General features: G+C 41.0%; 1 protein-coding gene, 1 long non-coding RNA gene and 1 pseudogene across 2 annotated transcripts in view; 2 read left to right on the forward strand and 1 right to left on the reverse strand.

Moving 5' to 3' along the window:
- Positions 1-19,294, reverse strand: part of PITPNB (phosphatidylinositol transfer protein beta) — a 67,859-nt gene extending 48,565 nt beyond the window's left edge. Inside the window, exons 1-3 of the mRNA XM_003938481.3 lie at positions 19,201-19,294; positions 13,791-13,821; positions 10,601-10,746 (exon numbers count right to left, since the gene is read on the reverse strand). Of these exons, the coding sequence (XP_003938530.1) occupies positions 10,601-10,746; positions 13,791-13,821; positions 19,201-19,220 (197 nt within the window). The 5' untranslated portion in view covers positions 19,221-19,294. The remainder of the gene's footprint in view (positions 1-10,600; positions 10,747-13,790; positions 13,822-19,200) is intronic.
- On the forward strand, positions 4,929-9,690 carry LOC104652957 (ribosome biogenesis protein NSA2 homolog; annotated as a pseudogene).
- A 149-nt stretch (positions 19,295-19,443) lies between the features above and the next one.
- LOC120361069 (uncharacterized) overlaps positions 19,444-20,411 on the forward strand; it is an 81,252-nt gene continuing 80,284 nt past the window's right edge. Inside the window, exon 1 of the long non-coding RNA XR_012515387.1 lies at positions 19,444-19,572. This is a non-coding gene — a long non-coding RNA (uncharacterized LOC120361069). The remainder of the gene's footprint in view (positions 19,573-20,411) is intronic.

Genomic DNA, 20,411 nt, shown 5'->3' on the forward strand with positions numbered 1-20,411 from the left:
ATGCCTATATCCCCAGCTATTCAGGAGGCTGAGGTGGGGAGGATTGCTCGAGCCTGGGAAAGGGAAGTGGCAGTGAGCTGAGATCACACCACTGCACTCCAGCCTGGGTGACAGAGCAAGACCTTGTCTCACAAGGAAAAAAAAGTAACCGTATAGAAGGTTTTTATTTTATTTTTTTTATAGAAGCAATTCTTTCTTAAGGACTTCTGATCTACTATCCCAATGTGAAACCTAAGAGCTAATGATTACTCATCCTGCACATTAATACAACATAGTTCTCTTATAGTTAGATGACATTATACTGTTTCTTAATGCAAAAAGCCCCAGAATAAGGAGATACCGCTGATTAAAAGTCTCTTAATACATTTTACAGAAAATTCTGAAGAAAATGACAATGTGAAGGACCCATGTAGAACGTGAAAAATTAAAGCATATCCAAGTACAAAATTTTGTAGGTATGAGGAAGAGAAAGGTTAAATACGTGATTAACACATGAGAAGCTTGTGCAAGCATATGATAATCAGAAACAATCCCAACATACAAAGGGGCAAAAGTCTTCAACAGGCCCATTACAAATAGAAAATGTTACTCATTAACAAACAAATGGAAAAATCAGTCTTACCAGTCTTCAAATAAATGCAAATGAAGGGACTGACTTACTGACTGGAGCCCACTGTAAAGAGTAGTTTTGCTTGCACAGACTTTTCACAGATCAGATTCAAATCCCAACACCACCACTTAGAAGCTGTGTGACCTCAGGCACATTACTTGGCTTCTCTGAAATTCCTCATGTGTTGAATGGAATTCATATTACCCGCTCTGCAGGTTATTTAGAGAATTAAATCAAATATTATCATGTATTTAGCACACTGCACAGTACAATGAGCTCAAAAAATGGTAGTTACTGCTTTTTAATTATAAGCTGACACAGAGTGGGGTACTTTCATATGACTTTCTTCACTTAAATCTTCTAGTAATACTATGAGGTAAGCATTATTTCATCATTTCATGTAACCAGCATTTTAGTGTCTAAATACCCATACATCAAAACCATGTCCTCAAATTTCAAGCCCTATATATAATATTTCTCAAATCACAGATGTTTCTGAGAACTTCAAGCACAACTTCATTTGCTCAACTAAGAGAAAGAATAAACTAAGGAGATGTGGGCTCCAGAGAGGACTTCTGACATTGTAATATGATTGCGCATTTGGCCAGAGCTATTCTTAGGAACTTCGCAGCCTAAGCAAGATAGATGGTAAGGAACCCATGCCACGCAGAGCTAAGCAGCAAGAGAAGAGGTAGTGTGGACAACCCTGTCACTCATCCTCTCAGGCATCAGGCCAGCAGTGCTTAAGAATGGGTACACAGCTTGGAGGTTCCACTTTTCTGGCAAATTAAATCACTGGAAAAGACAAGTAGATACACGGTAGTACTAGTGAGACTCCAAGAACATAAAGTGATTTACAAGTGCCTTCACATCCTTAAAAATGGAAGCGGCTAATTCTCTGATCACTTATTTCCTTTCAAATGGTGGAACGATTTATTCAAACTTCAGAAACATGAAGCCAGGATAACTGAAAATATCATCCCCTTAAAAGTCAAAGAGTATCTAGCGGTCCAAAAAATTTATCACATTGCCAAAGAACTAGAACCAAAATCCCTTTAAGTGCGAGTGAGGTCTCATCAGGGTACGATGGAACACATGAGGATAATTTTTTAAGCCAAGCTATAAGATTACCTATTCATCTGAAAGTATGGCAAACAGATCTATCAATGGTTCAGTTGGTCAACTTAGAAAAAGCAGGAGAGGTGGGGTGTGGTGGCTCATGCCTGCAGTCCCACCACTTTGGGAGGCCGAGGTGGGTGGATCACCTGAGGTCAGGAGTTTGAGATCAGCCTAACCAACATGGTGAAACCCCGTCTCTACTAAAAATACAAAAATTAGCTGGGCATGGTGGTGCGTGTCTGTAACCCCAACTACTTGGGATGCTGAGGCAGGAGAATTGCTTGAACCTGGGAGATGGAAGTTGCAGTGAGCTGAGATTGTGCCACTGCACTACAGCCTGGGCAACAGAGCAAGACTCTGTCTCAAAAAAAAGAAAAGGCAGGAGAAACAGTTCTGTATTAACTCAGACACATACTTTATCCTATTTATTCCTATAGTGCCTGATATGTAAAGAACTTTAATATTCATAAATGTCCTAAAATTTGCTGACTCAAAATAGAAGAAAATTAGAATATCATTAAAGGCCAACATGAGTCAAATCTACATGAAAATTTTAATATTTCTTTATCTCACTCTGAATGCCTATCTTATTTCTAAGATACTTTTCCTACCATGTGAATTCCAACAATTCATTTTATGTTTTGACTGAGTTAATCAAGTTCAAACTTATAAGCTAGCTTTATTCAAATTTACTGAATTTTTGTTTGAGAACATTATCAAATATATTTCTCCTCAATGAATCTAAGTAAATGACTAAACTTGAGGTAAATGTATATATGGAGTAAATAAAATTAAATTTCAATTCCACTTCAAAGGTAAGAAATTTTCATTAATGGCAACCTTAAAATATTCCTAACACGGTAGTTCAGGTGTGCCATTTATATAGAATTTAGAGTATATACATCATTTTTCCCACCACATTACCACTTAGTTAAGACCCTTTAGCAAAATGCAGTGGATTCCTGTTTCGGAAGCTTACAGAGCTTCAGAAAAGGAACAATTATTAACTGAATTAACAAAACGGAGCTAGGCCTTCAAAAACAAACATGCAAAAAGAACAATTCTCCTCTTGTCCTCCCAAACTATTCACAAATGGTGCTCCCTCATGATAAACCAGTATTCCCAACAGTGCTTACTTACCTCCAGGTAAACATGGCTAGATTTCAGCTGCTTAAGAGTGAAGAGTTAAGAGTTACCCACAGCACAATGCTCAGGACCATGAAGACTCTTTAGGAATACGTATCTTTTCTCCTACTCGGAACAGTACTTTAAGAATATTTAACTTCCAGGTAAAATATGACCATAATGTACTCAACGAACGCCTGATCTAGGTGCATTCCTTTTTTAATCCTATTCCTGAGATGGCAAATCATTTCTAACTGTACTTTTCCCTGGAAATTCTTATGTCTATCTGTAAGCCACACAAGCAAGATAACTTTCCCCCCTTCTCCTTCCTACTGCAGATGAACATAAAGCACAGAAAAATACAGAGAAGAATTTGAAGATCATATTAATTTACCACAAATAAACCAATTAATCTTTCATTTTATGATCAACTGAAATATCCCTTAAATACACCAAGAGGCCTTCTCTTCACCCGGCAGGAAAAGCTCCGTTGAGAAGACAAAAAAAGAAAGGGCCAGGTGCAGTGGCTCACGCCTGTAATCCCAGCACTTTGGAAGGCCAAGGTGGGCAGATCACCTGAAGTTGGGCATTCAAGACCAGCCCGGCCAACATAGTGAAACCCTGTCTCTACTGAAAATACAAAAATTAGCTGGGCACGGTGGCCGGTGCCTGTAATCCCAGCTACTTGGGAGGCTGAGGCAGAAGAATCGCTTGACTCAGGGAGGCAGACATTGCACTGAGATTGAGTCGAGACCACGCCACTGTACTTCAGTCTGAGGACAATGAGACTGTCTCAAAAAGAAAAAAATACAGACACACACAGACAAACACACACAGACACACAGACACACAGACACACACACACACACACACACACGGTACCTCATTCATGCATCCACTCAAACATTTACTGTGTCCACTGTGCCAGGCCAGGGACTGTGTAAATAATGGTGAGCACACAGGGACAATTCCTACTCAGAGTTATAGAGGCAGAAAACAGATTAGTAAACAACAAACACAAAGAGATTTATCAAGCAGTGCGGTGAAATGAAAGCACAGGGTCCTGGGCAATGAATAAGTGGAGCAAGGGTAGTCAGGAAGGCCTCTCTGAGAAAATAAATTACAACAGTGATCCAAGGGTACGGAGGCAGGGAACAGAACAGCAAGCAGAGGGAACAGCATGACTACAGGTCCTAAGACAGCAAAAGACTTAACCTGCCTGAGCCACTCTTAGGCCTCCAGGATGGGTAGACTGCAGCGACCAAACATGGAAAGAGGGCAGAAAGACCATATGGATCCCACCTTATAGGTCACAGAGTTTAGATTTTATTCTTGGTGTGACAGGAAGCCAATGAAAGCTTTAAAAAAGTAATGCCACAACCTGATGAGTTGTATGATCATTCTGGCTTTGTGTGAAAAATTAATTGAAGTGGGCAAGACTGGATGGTTGCAAAAATTAACCCAAAATGGATAAAGACCTAAATAAAAACTGAAACTATAAAATTCTTATAAGAAAATAAATATGTAAATCTTTATGAGCTTGGATTGAGCAATGATTTCTTTGATGACACCAAAAGCAAAAACTTTATTAAAAGAAAAAATAAATTGGACTTCATCAAAATAATAAACTTTTTTTTTTTTTAAGAGACAGGGTTTTGCTCTGTCACAAGGCTGGAGAACAGTGGTGTCATAATAAATCACTGCCACCTCTGACTTCTGGGCTCAAGCGAACCTCCCACCTCAGTCTCCTGAGTAGTTACAACGGACATGCAGTATCGTGATGGGCCAATTTTTAATTTTTGGAGACGGGGTCTCAGTGTGTTTTGCTCTATTGCCCAGGCTGGTCTTGAAGTCCTGGCTTTAAGCAATCCTTCCACCTCAGCCTCTTAGGTAGCTGGGACTACAGGCATACACCAAAATTAAAATTTTTTTTAAGCTTCAAAAGACACTATCAAGAAAGTGAAAAGAAAACTCACAGAATGGGGGGAAAAATCTGCAAATCATCTATATTATACAGAACTAGTACCCACAATATTTAAATAACACAACTTAACAAAGAAAACTCAATTTAAGAATGGGGTGCAGTGACGGCTCATGGGTCTCTGAGACCCAAAAATTGAGTGTTTTCACACCCCAGGGCTGCTCCTGCAGCTCTGCAGCCATCACCACGTCACAGAACTAATATACTGAATTACACTGTAAACGCTATGGATACCACTTGGATTACCATGAGAAAGAGAAAGAAGGAAAGTCCAGAACGTTCAAAGAAGGCAAAGAAAATGATTGGCCTGAAGGCTAAGCTTTCCCATAAAGAGGCCATGCTGAGAAGCATAAATGAAAAAGACTATCAAGATGCATGAAAAGACAAACACCAAATAAAGGAATGATGAGAAGACTCCACAGGGAGCACTACCTGCCTATCTGCTGGACAGAGAAGGACAACCGCGAGCTAAAGTACTTTCCAATATGATTAAACAGAAACGAAAAGAGAAGGCGGGAAAATGGGAAGTCCCTCTGCCTAAAGTCCGTGCCCAGGGAGAAACAGAAGTATTAAAAGTTATTCGAACAGGAAAGGGAAAGAAGAAGGCATGGAATAGGATGGTTACTAAAGCCTGCTTTGTTGGAGATGGCTTTACAAGAAAACCACCTAAATATCAAAGATTGATCATGCCGCCGGGCGCGGTGGCTCAAGCCTGTAATCCCAGCACTTTGGGAGGCCGAGGCGGGTGGATCAAGAGGTCGAGAGTTCAAGACCATCCTGGTCGACATGGTGAAACCCCGTCTCTACTAAAAATACAAAAAATTAGCTGGGCGTGGTGGTGCGTGCCTGTAATCCCAGCTACTCAGGAGGCTGAGGCAGGAGAATTGCCTGAACCCAGGAGGCGGAGGTTGCGGTGAGCAGAGATCGCGCCATTGCACTCCAGCCTGGGTAACAAGAGCAAAACTCCGTCTCAAAAAAAAAAGATTGATCATGCCAATGGGCTTGCGTTTCAAGAAAGCCCATGTAACACATCCTGAATTGAAAGCCACCTTTTGCATACCAATACTTGTTATAAAGAAGACTCCCTCAATCCTGCTGTATACAACGTTGGGTGTTACTACCAAAGGGACTATCATGAGGTAAATGTGAGCAAACTGGGTCTTGTGACTCAAGGAGGCAAAGTTCTTTGGGGAAAATATGCTCCAGTTACCAACAATGCTGAAAATGATGGATGCATAAATGCAGTCTTACTGGTTTGACAGCAATTTCATATATAATTATTGAGGACTACATACCAATTGAAAAAAACTACCATTATTGTAACATTTCTGAATATTACCAAACACTCATACATGTTTGCAATCATCAAGAGATTTATTGAATTGTAAACATTAAAATGGAAAGGAAAAAAAAGAGAATGGGCAGCCAGGGCCAAGGACAGTGGGTTACACCTGTAATCCCAGTACTATGGGAGGCTGAGGGAGGAGGACAGCTTAAGCACCAGGAGTTGGAGACCAGCCTGGGCAACACAGGGAGACCCCCATCTCTACCAAAAAAAAAAAAAAAAAAATTAACAGAGTACACAATGGTGCACACCTGTGGTCCCAGGTACTCAAGACGCTGAGGTGGGTGGACTGCTTGAACCCAGGAGTTCAAGGTTACAATGAGATAAGCAACTACAGTCCAGCCTAGATGACAAAGTGAGACCCTGTCTCCAAAAAAAGAAAAAAAAATTTTAAAAAGTGGGGGTACAAGATTTGAACAGATATTTCTTCACAGAAGATATACAAGTAACCAAAAAGCACTTGAAAAGATGTTAACATCATTAATCACCAGGAAAATGCAAATCAAAACCACAATGAGATACCATTTCACACACACGAGAATGGTTATAATAAAAAAGGTAATGCAGATGTGGAGGAACTGGAACCTTCATACACTGCTGGAAACATTATAAAGTGTGCAGTTGTTTTGGGAAGCAGAGTGACTGTCCCTCAAAGGTTAAATATAGAATGGTCATATGACCCAGCCAATTTCACTCAGGGCAATATATATCTCCCAAGAGAACTGAAAAGACATTCAAATGTTCTACTACTACACACAAAACATTACACACAAATGTTCACAGCAGCATTACTCATAACAGCCAAAAGTGAAAACAACCTCAATGTTCAACAACTGATGAATGGATAAGCAAAATGTGGCAGGTCTATACAATGGAATAGTGCTCAGAAATTAAAATAGTACTGATACATGCTTCAACAAACAGACAAGCCTTGAAAACATGCTAAGTGAAAGTCAATCACGAAAGCCCACATATTATATGATTCCACTTCTATAAAATGTCCACAGTACATCTACAGAGATAGAAAGTAGACCCGTGGTTGCCAGGCACTGGGAGGAGGGAGTAATAGTGATTACTAATGAACACAAGATTTCTTTTTGGATTGTTGCAAATGTTCTGAAATTAAGGAATAATGGCAGTTGCCCAACTCTGTAAATATATTAAAAACTACTAAAGTGTGTATTTTAAAGGAATGAATTTTATGGCATATAAATTATATCTCAATTAATTTAAAAGCCAGAAAACGAATGGATGGCAAAAGATCAGCCTGGAAGCAAGTCTAAGAGAGAGAGAATGGTAACCTCGATTAACAGAAAAGAAAGAAAGGAAGAAAGAAAGGAAAAGAAAGAAGATGCAAAAAGGGGGAAATCACAGAAATGATTTAAAACCCCAGTTTGTGAAGAGGGAATAAAATAACCAGACACAAACTGGCTAACTTCTGGGAGACAGGAAACTCTAAGTCCTGGAGAATTATAAAAAACAAAGAGAGAAGTATTTTTCACCCAATAAAAGGGGAATAATAAATGAAAAATAAGACACACCATCAAGAGGCAACAATGTATTTCAGAAAATACTTCTAAATATTTTTCTGAAATAGGATTACTCTTGATTTGGAAAACTTTGAATTGTGCAAAATTGACCAAACCACATACAATGAAAAATAACATGTTGTGTCTATGATGGCTAATTTTTGACTCAAGAACAAATTATATTTGGCTGATACTATTTTTCTTTTTTTTTTTTTTTTTTTTAAGACAGTCTCACTCTTGTCACCCAGGCTGGAGTGTAACGGCGCAATCTCGGCTCACTACAACCTCCACCTCCTGGGTTCAAGTGATTCTAACTCAGCCTCCCAAGCAGCTGGGATTACAGGCGCATGCCACCAGGCCCAGCTAAATTTTTTGTATTTTCAGTAGAGACGGGGTTTCACCATGTTGGCCAAGCTGTTTTCGAACTCCTGACCTGAAGTGATCCACCCACCACAGCCTCCCAAAATGAGAGAAGTATAGATAATCAATCCTTTCATTTTTCAGGTGATTTAAATTTCTCACTTTTAAACATAATTTAAGTTCCTGGCAAATGACTCCTTTTGCTTACGAAAATGAACTTTTACCTTGGAACCACATGAAATTTTAAAATAATGATTTTTCAGTAAAAACCTCTGCTATTTCAACCTTTGGGAAACAAGGCAGTTCTGGAGTTGGGAAAGCTTTAGAAATTCCCCATTAGTCGGGACTTTCTGAAGATGGCGAAAGTATAACACACAAAATAAGAAAGAATAAAGCTGACTTTCCCCAAGAAGGGAGAGCAAATAAACCAGCAAAAAAGACTGGTTAGTGTGTTCATACAGTGAGGTCTCAGGAGAGCTACAAGTTTTCCTCTGAAATACCATTTGAGAGTTACAACACATTTCTTTGTTTTGCTCCCAAATTCTCTGCCTAGTAAACTCCCTCTTCTCTCACTTCCATCTACTACTAAGTGAATATTAAGGAAACAAACTTAAGTGGAAAATGGGACACAATGAGACAAACATGCATCTATGGAAATATGACTGGGTGTCAAAATGAGTAGAATGACAAAAAATGATGGGTTTAGGGAAAAGGGATCAAAATGAATAAAACTGGCCATGGAATGCCTCTGCACAGGATAGATCTGAGGTGTACTCAGAAAACCAAGCAGGTTATCAGAGGCCCAACATAAGGGGCTAAAAAAAGACTCAGGGTGGGCTGAACAGTTTATGTCAGGATGACAACAGAGAGACTGGCTTTCTTAGAGCCAAGGGTTTTTGTTCTGAAAGGACTTAGACAATTTGGAATCCTAAATACCTTCTTAAGTTTAGCTTTGTTTTGGAAAAAGACTTTAGATGTTAAAGACTTCAGAGAAAATAAGATATGGTGACATCTGTGGTTTTGGAAGTATTTTTTTCTATAAACTCCCATGGAGTTAACTTCAGGAAATGGAAAATACTCTGACCCTCCCACGGGACTCAGACATAGAACAAAGTGGTTAAGAGGGGAGGTTCTGGAGCTGGTCTGTGTTCAAGTTCTATCTCTGCTACCAAATAGCAGTGAGACATGGTATGTTATGTGTCACTATAAACCAAGCGGCAGAGCTAAACTGAAGAAATATAAAAGAATACCGATCATGACAGCTACAACTTTAAGGAGTTCCACAAAACATGAGTATGATTCATTTCAACATGAAGAGAACAGAGTCAAGAGAAAAGAGCCCCTACCTTTAATTAACTAGGGAGACTAATGACAAAATGGACTTAAGAGTCATTAGTCTTACTGGTCTTTTGCTCTTTGACAAATACAAATTTTAACAAGAGACTACTTTTTGTCTACAAAATCGTTAAAGTTAAAAAGAAAAATATGGAAAAATGAATACTATCAAACTCCTGAAGAGCAATTTTGGCAGTAATATCAAAATTTTAAATATGCATGTCCTCTCAGCAATCCTTTTATGAATTTCTCCTTTCATAATTTCTCTTAGGAGCAAGTAACCTAAGGCATACAGACACACATGTATAACCGTGTTCACAGAAAGTTTATTTATTTTTTGAGACAGTCTTGTTCTTTTGTGCAGACTGAAGTGCAATGATGTGATGATAGCTCACTGCAGCCTCTAACTCCTGAGTTCAAGCGATCCTTCTACCTCAGCCTCCGAAGTAGCTGGGATCATGGGTGCACATCATCATGCCTGGCTAATTTATTTTTTTTTTTTTAAGAGATGGGGTCTCCCTGTGTTGCCCAGACTGGTCTCGAACTCTAAGGCGCCTTAAGTGATCTTCCTGCCTCGGCCTCACAAAGTGTTGAGATTAATGTGAGCCACCACATTTGGCCAGACACATTATTTATAACAGACAAAAACAAGAAAATATCTGAAATACTAAATGGACTTACAACGTAGGTTAAGTAAACTATACTATTATGTCCATAAGAAATTTTACTCAGCTTCAAAATAAATCACAGATATTAAATAATAATAATATGGAAAATATTCATGAGGAATAAAGCAGATGGCAAAACCATACATATGGTCCGTTTGCTACAGAAAGCTAAAATTGATACAAGTAGTACATGGATATTTATGTTTGTTTTAAAAATTCCTTTTAATATAGACAGAAAATGATCTAGAAGGATAAATTCTAAACTGCTTCTAGGGCTTCTCACTGTGTTACAAATATCTGATAGCTAGAAGAGGGGACGAAGTTTTTATTTGAATTTTTGTTATAAGCAGATACAATACTTTTCTAATTTACAAATAAATAAAGGAGGAGGTTCTCTCAAAAAATTAAAGTGCAACATGTCACACTGAAATTAAAAATGTACTTCACACCTACTAGTTAAATTAGCTAGTTACACGTTTCATAAGGAAGCCAGGTAGTTAAAATCCATCGAATGTGAACACCACCTACCTCTTCAGGTGATAAATTTTGTGTGTATACTGTCCCTTTTCTCCATCCTTCTCATAAGGTTCATTCTTTAAGACTTCTATTCCTTCTCCACCACCAGTCTCATTCTTACTGGCTTCTGCAACAGAGTAAAGCTGCCCAACCTGATACTGAAATTTCAAAGAATGCAGAAACTCAGTAAGACAGTAGTAACTGCAGAATTTTGTATGATAAAATCTTAATATAGAAGATACAGAAAAGCATATCCAAACCATTCAGCACAACTGTGTTCAACATGAAAACACAACTCAAATGACAACTTTGAATGTTTAGGAAGACAAACAGCATATTATCATAGAGTTTAAAAAAACTATATTTTATAGAACTTTCATTACTCAAAAAAATTCCCAGGTACAAATACTTTGGTGCCTTTACACTATCCATGTATCATGAAAATGTCTCGACACTTGGTTCAACTTTTGAACGATATACATTTGTACTTTCCAAAGCATTTTCACCTCTATTATATGTCATTTAACTTCACAAAATTTCAAGAAAGGTATGGCAGAAATATAACTGGCACTTTGCCAACTGAAGCTGAGTAACCAGCATATTGTTCTTAATGATAAAGGGGAGGGGATATAAACTGTAATAACAAAAGCCTGGAGATCCAAAGAAACGTAACAGACAGTCCAAATCTTAGTAGACTTCTGGGCCATTTTCTCCTTATGACTTATTTGTGATACACCAAATTTGGTCCTTCCTCAGCTAACCAGAAACAGTACTGGGGGCCCAAGATCAAAAATGTTCATTGTGAGTCCTCAAGTAAACAGAATAAACGGAAACTGTTTCTAAAGTAATATAAATAGACACATATTACTATAAAAGGCAGGAAACTGCTGAGAGTAGTTTCTAATTCATTTAAAGTGAACCAGAAACCTCAGAGGCATCAATACCTGTTAAGTCAGCTGCATTTTCTATGCCAGTCTGGAGTCATTGGTTCCAACAAATGTTGGAAAAAGTTCTTGAGTTCTAATTTGTTCCAGTGACCCAACCATGGCACTATCTCCCATCTCTTCAAATTTGGCTAAAATGGTTTCTTCTAATGAAAACAGCTTGAAGAACTGTATTTCTTCTTGATAAGCATATTTCCGAAGAAAAGCTACAAAAATCTACCTCTAAGAACTTGTCATTTCAAAACTAACATTCTAGGTGAGGGACCGAAACAGCAGGTAGTTGTAAGCGCAGTAAACATTCATATCTATAAATCACATGGAGACATCACGCTATTTTGTCCATTAATTAAATGTAAAAACACACCCACACGCACATTCTTACTCAATTTAGAAGTGTTTGGGAAGTCGAAACGAAACATATGTCTTAAATGCTCCAATTTCTGTAGGGCCTGCAGAGGGGACTGTATTCCTTCTTTCAGCCTTCCATGACACAATACTGGGGTTACTCTAATAATGCCACAATCCTTAAATACCTTCAATATATACTTTTAAACACTATCATATTCTAAAACAGGACTAAAATGAGTCTAAGCTAAAAGATAAATTTCATTTTGGTCAGGAACACACAGTAACAAAAATTGAAAAGAACTCTATCCAAAAAAATGTTAATGGACTGACACTTTGTGGCATGCTACTTAGGCTTTCTTTCATTTCCAGGGCTTTGGGAGGCCGGGATGGGCGGATCACCTGAGGTCAGGAGTTCAAGACCAGCCTGACCAATATGGTGAAACCCTGTCTCTACTAAATATACAAAAATCAACCAGGTATGGTGGTGGGTGCCTGTAATCCAGCTACTCAGGAGGCTAAGGTAGGAATTGCTGCTAGAATCCAGGAGGCAGAGGTTGCAGCAAGCTGAGATCAAGCCACTGCACTCCAGCCTGGGCAACAAAGCAAGACTCCATCTCAAAAAAAAAAAAAAAAAAAAAGAAAAAGAAAAAAGAAAAAAAGTGAGTTTAACAGAAAGCCAAGAAGAGTATTTTCAGTGACAATACAAAGACTCAAAAAGATTCTGACAAGCTAATTCAACCAGCTGAAACCAAAAGAAAAAATCTAACAGAAACAAATGTCAATTTCCACATTCAAGTTCAAACAATCAATTGTGCAAATAGATAACAGGGGTGCCTGGCTTCTCTGGAGTGTTTTAATACAGTGAATCCTCCTGAGATATATACAGCTGTGTTCAAGTCTACATTAACCAGTGCCAGACAGCTACTCTCTTTAACTTCCTGCATTTCTGTCTGTCTTCTGTCAGCTGTCACTTCTTAGGTTATCAGTTTGTTTTGTCCCACTTCCAAGTCACTGCCTCTAATCTACTGTCAGCTCTAGGAAAACCAGAAAACTGAGCAAATGGGAACTGTGTGCAAGTTACAAAAGAGCCTAGAGGGTTTTAGGGGTTTTGCTATACATATCTTGATTTCTCAGAAGCTATTTCTGCTCTTATCCTCATTCTTGGCCATACTACACATGGCTATAACTCCAGGACATGCACGTTCTGTATCATGTGCAGACTGAGGAAGACAATAAGCTCTTACAGTTAGGTGCTGGTCATACCATGTCTGGAATACTGTTTGCAGTGAAGATCAACAATTACAACACATACAGTAATGGGACCAGCTGGTGAGGAAGTCTACAGATCATGCTGTATTAGGCCAAATGAATGTGCCAGGAATGTTTAACCTTAGGACTGTCTAAGATGAAATAAAGGGGTTCTGTGGGAGGTGGTTGGCTGGAGGGGAGAGTTGCCATCAGAAAACCTGAAGGATTACCACTTCAAGACAGAACAGGTTTATTTCCCATTGCTCAAATGGGATAAGCTGTCAACAAGAGCCAAGCACTATAGGAAAAGCAGATTTCGGGTGAAAGGCAAATGTTTAAAACGTCCAACAGTAAAGCAGGCTGCTTCTCTAAGTAGCAAGTCACTTAACCTTAAACTACCTAAGCTGAGACTGGAGTCTCACTTCTCTGGGATGTTGTAGAAAGATTCCTGCACTAGACAGGAGGTTAAACTACATTCTTTAGACTCTTCCAGAACAAGCCAGTGTAACAAAAAATTCATTTGCAATTCATTATCATAATTCATTTTGTCACATCAGGTGGAACGAAAAGGTAAATCAATAGTACAAAAATATGAACTTAGAATAACATATCAAGTACGGTACATACATCAATAAAATCATGTAGAAGCAAGAAAAACTTACCTCCTGAACAGAACATGGCAAAACCACACGGCTAAAAAGACAAAAGAAAAAATATATACATTACATATGAAACAGCTTTAAACACAGATCTCTAAAGAGGTTTTACCTTAAATCCAGTGATAACAGAAACAGGTCTCTTAAATTAAAAAATCAAACGGTGTCATGGAAGAGGGTCTCTGCAATGCCTACACCCTAATTGGGGAACTAAAACTATCATTTCTGGATCCCAATGTTCATTTGCATTTAGGGTTCCCAGGACCCCAAAGAGCAGCTGCAGAGATTCTTGAGAGTAAAGAAAAAAGAGAAAACTCAACATTGAAAACTGCAGGGTACGGAATGTAGTATTTGTAGATTGTCAGAGATTCTTGAGAGTGAAGAAAAAAGAGAAAACTCAACATTGAAAACTGCAGGGTACGGAATGTAGTATTTGTAGATTGTCAGGTCAGGTTGCCCTGACAAAATTTTTAGTATGGCTTCACTCTCCACCTATATGCTGTGCATTTTGTTTTTATGATGGTTCTCACAGAATACTTCTTCAATCTCATGAATAAATGCTTCCAGAAACTGTTCTCTCACTATTCAATGACTCCTCAAGTTTACTAAGATAAAAATAAGGAGCCGTGTAGAAATAACAAGAAAAAAATTTTACTATGGAAATTACCTTGAACTTTATAATAATTCCTTCTAGCATCCAGACAATATGTGTTTGATCCTGTTCAAGAGTTTATCATTGTATATACCAAAAAGATGTCATTATAGCTCCATTGCAAGCAGTCTTAAAGGCCAAAAACAATATCATGGTATATTATTTTATCAAAATGTTGCATTTTATCTCTAGACTTGATAAGGAGATTCCTTAGTTTATTTCCACCATAAATTCTGAAAACCAAGACCATCCATGTATACTAACTGTCTCATAATTACAGTTGGTTCCAAGACAGCAACTTCTTCTTTGGAGTGGGGGGAGGGGTGTATCATCCTTCTCATATTTTCCTAATCTTACCTGTCATTTTATAGAAAATTTTCAATAGTTTTCCTCATTTTAATTTCTCTTCAGCTGTAGTTTTTTTTATTTTTTCTTACAGTAAGAGTCATTTAGCTTATTGTATTAGTGACAATCTTTTCGGTCTAGACATTCTTTGTTAATAGTCTTTCTTATACCTAAGCATGAAGATGAGTAATGCAACCCCGACTATATCCAGTTTGCATTCCGGCTATACTTTCCACCTACTCCTTTCTCCCTACTCTCCTCAAACATCTCTGTCTGAATGTTCACATCACCTCAATCTCCAACATGCACAACACACGTCTGTTACTCCTTCCCTTTGACTACCAAATTACCACCACTCTTTGTCTTTCTGATAATGGTGATCCAAAAACAATGAACTCTCAAAAGCCACAGTGGTCACTAATTTCTACTCTCCGTCAAGAATAAACTTCTTGCCGGCAGGGTGGCTCACGCTTGTAATCCCAGCACTTTGGGAGGCTGAAGTGGGCGGATCACGAGGTCAGGGGTGGGTTCAAGACCAGCCTGGCCAACACAGTGAAACCCCACCTCTACTAAAAATAAGAAAATTAGCTGGGTGTGGTGGCACACACCTGTAATCCCATCTACTCTGGAGGGTGAGGCAGGAGAATCACTTGAAGCCCGGAGGCGGAGCACCACTGTGCTCCAGCCTGGGCAACAGAGTAAGACTCCGTCTCAGTAAGTCCTTCAGTACCTAAAAATTCCAAATCATTTTAGTTCTCTTCTCAGTACACACTAACTTGCTCTGTCCCAGGGCATAAAGTGGGGGAGAGGAGACCAGAATGACATAGGTTGGGAGCATAATTTCAAGATCAGGATCTATAATACTATAGTAAGAAATCCATTAAATTCATTAGGCAATAAGGAATCCCAGAACATTGTTCTAAGAGGTAAGTGACAACTACAGCTGACTGGAAGTCATCTGCAGGTAGTTAAAAACACTGACAAGCAGGAGAAGCGGGAAAAGCTATCTTTTGGGAGGCTAGGCAAGAAAGATGATGGACTGCAGAGGGAATGGAAGGAAGGGATAGAGAGGGAAGAGTTAGTCTTCCCTGAAGTTTCACAAAACCAAAGAATCACTGCTGAGTAATTTTACGCTAATAGGAAGATCCCTATTTTTATTCAATAACATTTTCAAGGAAATTTCTTTCACAAAATGAAAGTGACTGATTAACACATTCTGAACAATGAGTCAAGTAACTTCAAGATTTGCTTAACAAGTAAAAGCGAAAAGGAACATACAAGCTTTGATTTTCTGTTATTATTCTAAAAGCAGTATTCAACTTTCAGTGCCAATTGAAAATGTTCAAATGTCTAAAAATTCTCACAAAAATAATCTTCCAAATGGAATCAGTAACAAGTTCTTTAAAACCAGGACTCTACATTGGTGGTAACTCTGTCTACTGCTTAAATAATAACTTGAAAGAAAACAGCCCACCCCGAAAGTCATTTCTAACATTTTAATTCTTATTTAAAAAAATAGAGGGCCAGGCGTGGTGGCTCATGCCTGTAATCCTAGCACTTTGGGAGGCTGAGGCAGGTGGATCACCTGAGGTAAGCAGTTCAAGACCAGCCTGACCAACATGGTGAAACCCTGTCTCTGCTAAAAGTACAAAACATTTAGCAAGGCATGGTGGCATGTGCCTGTAGTCCCAGCTACTCAGGAGGCTGAGGCAGGAGAATCACTTGAACCCAGGAGGTGGAGGTTGCAGTGAGCCGAGATGCTGCCACTGCACTCCAGCCAGGGCAACAGAGTGAGACTGTTTCAAAAATAAATAATAAATAAACAGAATTTTGTAAAACAACAAACATTCACCAAAATATTTCAGTTACCGATACCTTCACACAGGAATGAGCTATTCATCGCTTCTAACAAACAAGTTTTAGAAAGCTGACTTACAAGTAAGTCTCAATTTTTCATTGAACAACACTGAATACAGCATGCTAGGATTAGATTCTGTGCTAGATACTGACATTATTTATCAAATAGCACCTACGTTCAAAAAGTCTAAGAGGGAGAAAAAAAACCTTGAGTGAACATCAAGAAATTTATGTCTGGGCGTGGTGGCTCACACCTGTAACCACAGCACTGTAACCAAGGCAGGTGGATCACCTGGGTTCAAGAGTTCAAGACCAGCCTGAGCAACATGATGAAACTCCACCTGTACCAAAAATAAAAAATTAGTGGGGCGTGGTGGCATATGCCTGCAATCCCAGCTACTTGGGAGGCTGAGGCAGGAGAATCGATTGAACCCAGGAGGTGGTAGTCGCAGTGAGCCGAGATGGTGCCACTGCACTCCAGCCTGGGCAACAGAATAAGACTCAGTCTCAAATAAATAAATAAATAAATTTAATTTATAACTCTTTGGGAAAAATAATTAGACTTTGGGCACATGTTGTCAACATTCATTATCTGGGTACGTTTAAATTTTATAATGAAAGCAAATATTTGCAAAAAGCATAGTGTGCAAATTCCCAGTGGGAACTGCTTTCCAAGAGTTAGCTTCATACTACTCACATAACTGTCAAACTGATCTACTGAACACTTTATGTGTCTGTAACATTTTTGGAGGGAGGAAATACTCCAATGAAAAAAAAATGACTAGACCTGTTTAAAATCAGTTCTGCAATTCACTTGCTCTGCAACGTGGGCCAAGTCAAGTTGCTTCTTTCTTACTTTCTCCGTTTGTTTTAGTGTCTGCCACCCATCTACCTACATCACATAGAAGTCAGAGTAATTAACACTTGTTTGATACACCGTATAAACGACTTGAAAGAAAGGTTTTATATAAACCCAATTCGAATTTTCACTCTATCAACAAAAGGCAAAATACGTCTCTTCTCAACATCTCTGTCATGGACCAAAGTTAGCATTTTTCATCAATTCGTTAACAAATATTTACTGAGCACCTATTACATGCGAAGAACTATTCTAAAAACTGGGGATATGACAGTGAACAAAACAAATTCATGGCCCTTACATGTAGAAAGAGAATACAACTAGTAAGAGAAAAACAGATTAATAAAAAATTGCATTGCAAGTTGGATGGTGATACGGAGACCGATCAAGCAGGGAAGGCAAACACCAAATAGTGGGAACAGCAATTAGGTCTTCGGAAACGAATTCCCTGAGAAGGCGACATCTGAGCAAAGACCTGGAAGGAGGTGAGTTAGAGCCCTTCGAGCAAAGGGAACAAAATCAGGTGGAAAGGCCTTGAACTGAACTTAATGTAGAGTAGTGGAGGAACAGCAAGGAAGCTTGTGAAGCTGGAATGGGCAGGGGAAGGAAAGGTGGTAAATGAAATCAGGGCGGGAAAAAGTGAAAAGCCTTGTAGGATGTTGCAGAGGTACTGACTTTTTATTCTGGATGAGAGAGGAAGTCTTTGGGACGTATTAAGCAGAGAAATGACATCAGTGACTTTTTAAAGAAGGTTTAAGAACACTAAAAATAATGTGTCTGAAGAAAGCTAAAGTAAGTCAAAAACATTTCTAAGATTCTAAAATGAAAAATGTGAAAAACAACGAACGGGCCGTATTCGACATCCCTAGCTGCTCAAAGGATGCTGACGACACGAACCGGCTGTGACAGATGAACACATTCAAAGCCAAGCAAATTTCCGTAATGTTCACAGTCCTTGCCAGTGGGAAAAGCAGTGACTTTTCAACAAAATCACTCGGATCCTCGGATGCACCTCGAAATCCCTCCATTTGACAGACCACGTGTTAACTTCTAAGAAAGTAGGTGGGGCCCGGGGTGTCACCTCATCTTAAAACATGCGGAAACCAAGAAAAGAAAAGGCTCTCCCGTCAAGTCCACGGAGCTGCCCAGCTGAGCGCAGGCTTTCGATTCCCGGCTCCAGCACGAACTTCAGGGCGCCAACGTCCCACCCCGAGTCCTGACACCAGGGCTGTCTGCAATCGGCAAGCCCATCTCCCGCTGGTTACCAGCGGACTCCACCCCAGACGACAAATCACAGTCAGACCCAACGTGTCTCCCCACCCTTGGACTGCGGCTCCTTCCCACCGGCGGACCCGGGGGTGGGCCCAGACCCAGGCTGGGGGTGGGGGGTTGGGGAGAAGGCGGGTCCCAGCGGAAACTCCCGGCCGCGCCTTCCCGAGCCACGCGCTCGGGCCGGGACCCAGCCGCCTTCGTCGCGGAGAAGTGGGAGGCCGCGTTACCACGGCAGTGCCCGGAGGGCCAAGGGGTGCGATCAGGGAGGGGCTTCAAGGGGGCCAGGGGCGCGTGTCGGAGGGAGGGGGCGCACGCAAGGAGGGGCTGACACAGGGCTGACTGCGATTTAGGGAGAGCCTGCTACTTCTCCATCAACATATCTGCCGTCACTGCAGTCCCACGGCCTAGCTGGCGCCCACAGACCCACTCACAATTCCTTGATCAGCACCATCTTCCCGGAACCCCTTCACCGCTGCCGCTGCCACCGCCGCCGCCGCCGCCGCTACCGCCTCTCACAGCGCCTGCGCGGCCCCGCCTCCCTGCCCCCGTACCACCTCCGCGCCTGCGCACCTACACCCTTCCGCCGCGACCAGTCGCGTCAGCGTGCGAGGGGGCCTAGCTCCGCCCAGTTCCGTGCCCCGCCCCGGGCACAGGAGGCCTCCACTGCGGTTGCGCGGCCGGTTTAAGAGCACGCGGCTTCTACTGCGGTTGCGCAAATTCGGCGCGCGCACGCCGGTCTGCTTACGAGGATGCGTCTCTCCTGCTTGGGTCCTTTGGGGCGTGTGGGCAGCCTACGCTTTCCGGTGAGTTTTCCAGTTGGTTTTTTGGAAGCCGGTTTGCGGTGACCAGTTTTCAGCTCCCTCTCCCTGCTCTGTGGAATGGCGGGCGCACTTCCTTGACCGACGCCTAAAAGACTCTTGACAGGTTCTGGAGGCCGCCGACGCCGGCTTCGGTTCCCCTCCCCGGCCCTTGGCAGCTTAGGTTCCGCGGGAGGATGTTCACCTGCTTCGCGGTCTGCTGGCGGTCCACCGCGGCGGAGAATCCTGAACCTCACCTGTGACTCGGCAGCGTGAGCGGCCAGCACTCCCGACGAAGGCTTTCTCGGGGGAAAGGAGGCTGATGCTGGGAGTACGTTCTCAGAGTTGCGGCGAATCCGCCTGGGGCGTCAAAGCCGCAGCCCAGCGGTGGTCGCCGGCTTGCTCTGTGCCAGACACGGTTCTAGGCAGTGGGGATGCATTTAGAAGCAGATACGGTCCGTGTTTTCAAGAAGTTCACAGTCTAGAGGAGATAAGTCACTTGGAAAGAAGGCAGGGAGAATTTGGGGTGGTGGGGAAGTTCTATGCTTTGAATACAGTGGAGTGCTGGGGGAGGCAGAGGACTCCCGGCCGGGGCAGCCGTAGGAGGCGTTGTTTGAGCCTGGCCTGTTAGGACGTGAGAGGGGGCATGCTAGTTGGAGGGAAATAGGGCCCGAGGATGGATAAACTTAGGGTATTGAAGGATCAGTCAGACGCCAGATATGTCCAGAACATTTTAAGTGAGGGGGGGAAATCAGCTGGGACCAACTAGATCACTAGGCCATTGTAAGGAATTGGTATTCTAAGAACCTTGAGTACCTGTTGGAAGGCTATTAAGAAGATCAAAA

This window comes from Saimiri boliviensis, chromosome 21 (genome assembly GCF_048565385.1).
Source record: "Saimiri boliviensis isolate mSaiBol1 chromosome 21, mSaiBol1.pri, whole genome shotgun sequence".
In the NCBI taxonomy this organism is placed as follows: Eukaryota; Metazoa; Chordata; class Mammalia; order Primates; family Cebidae; genus Saimiri; species Saimiri boliviensis.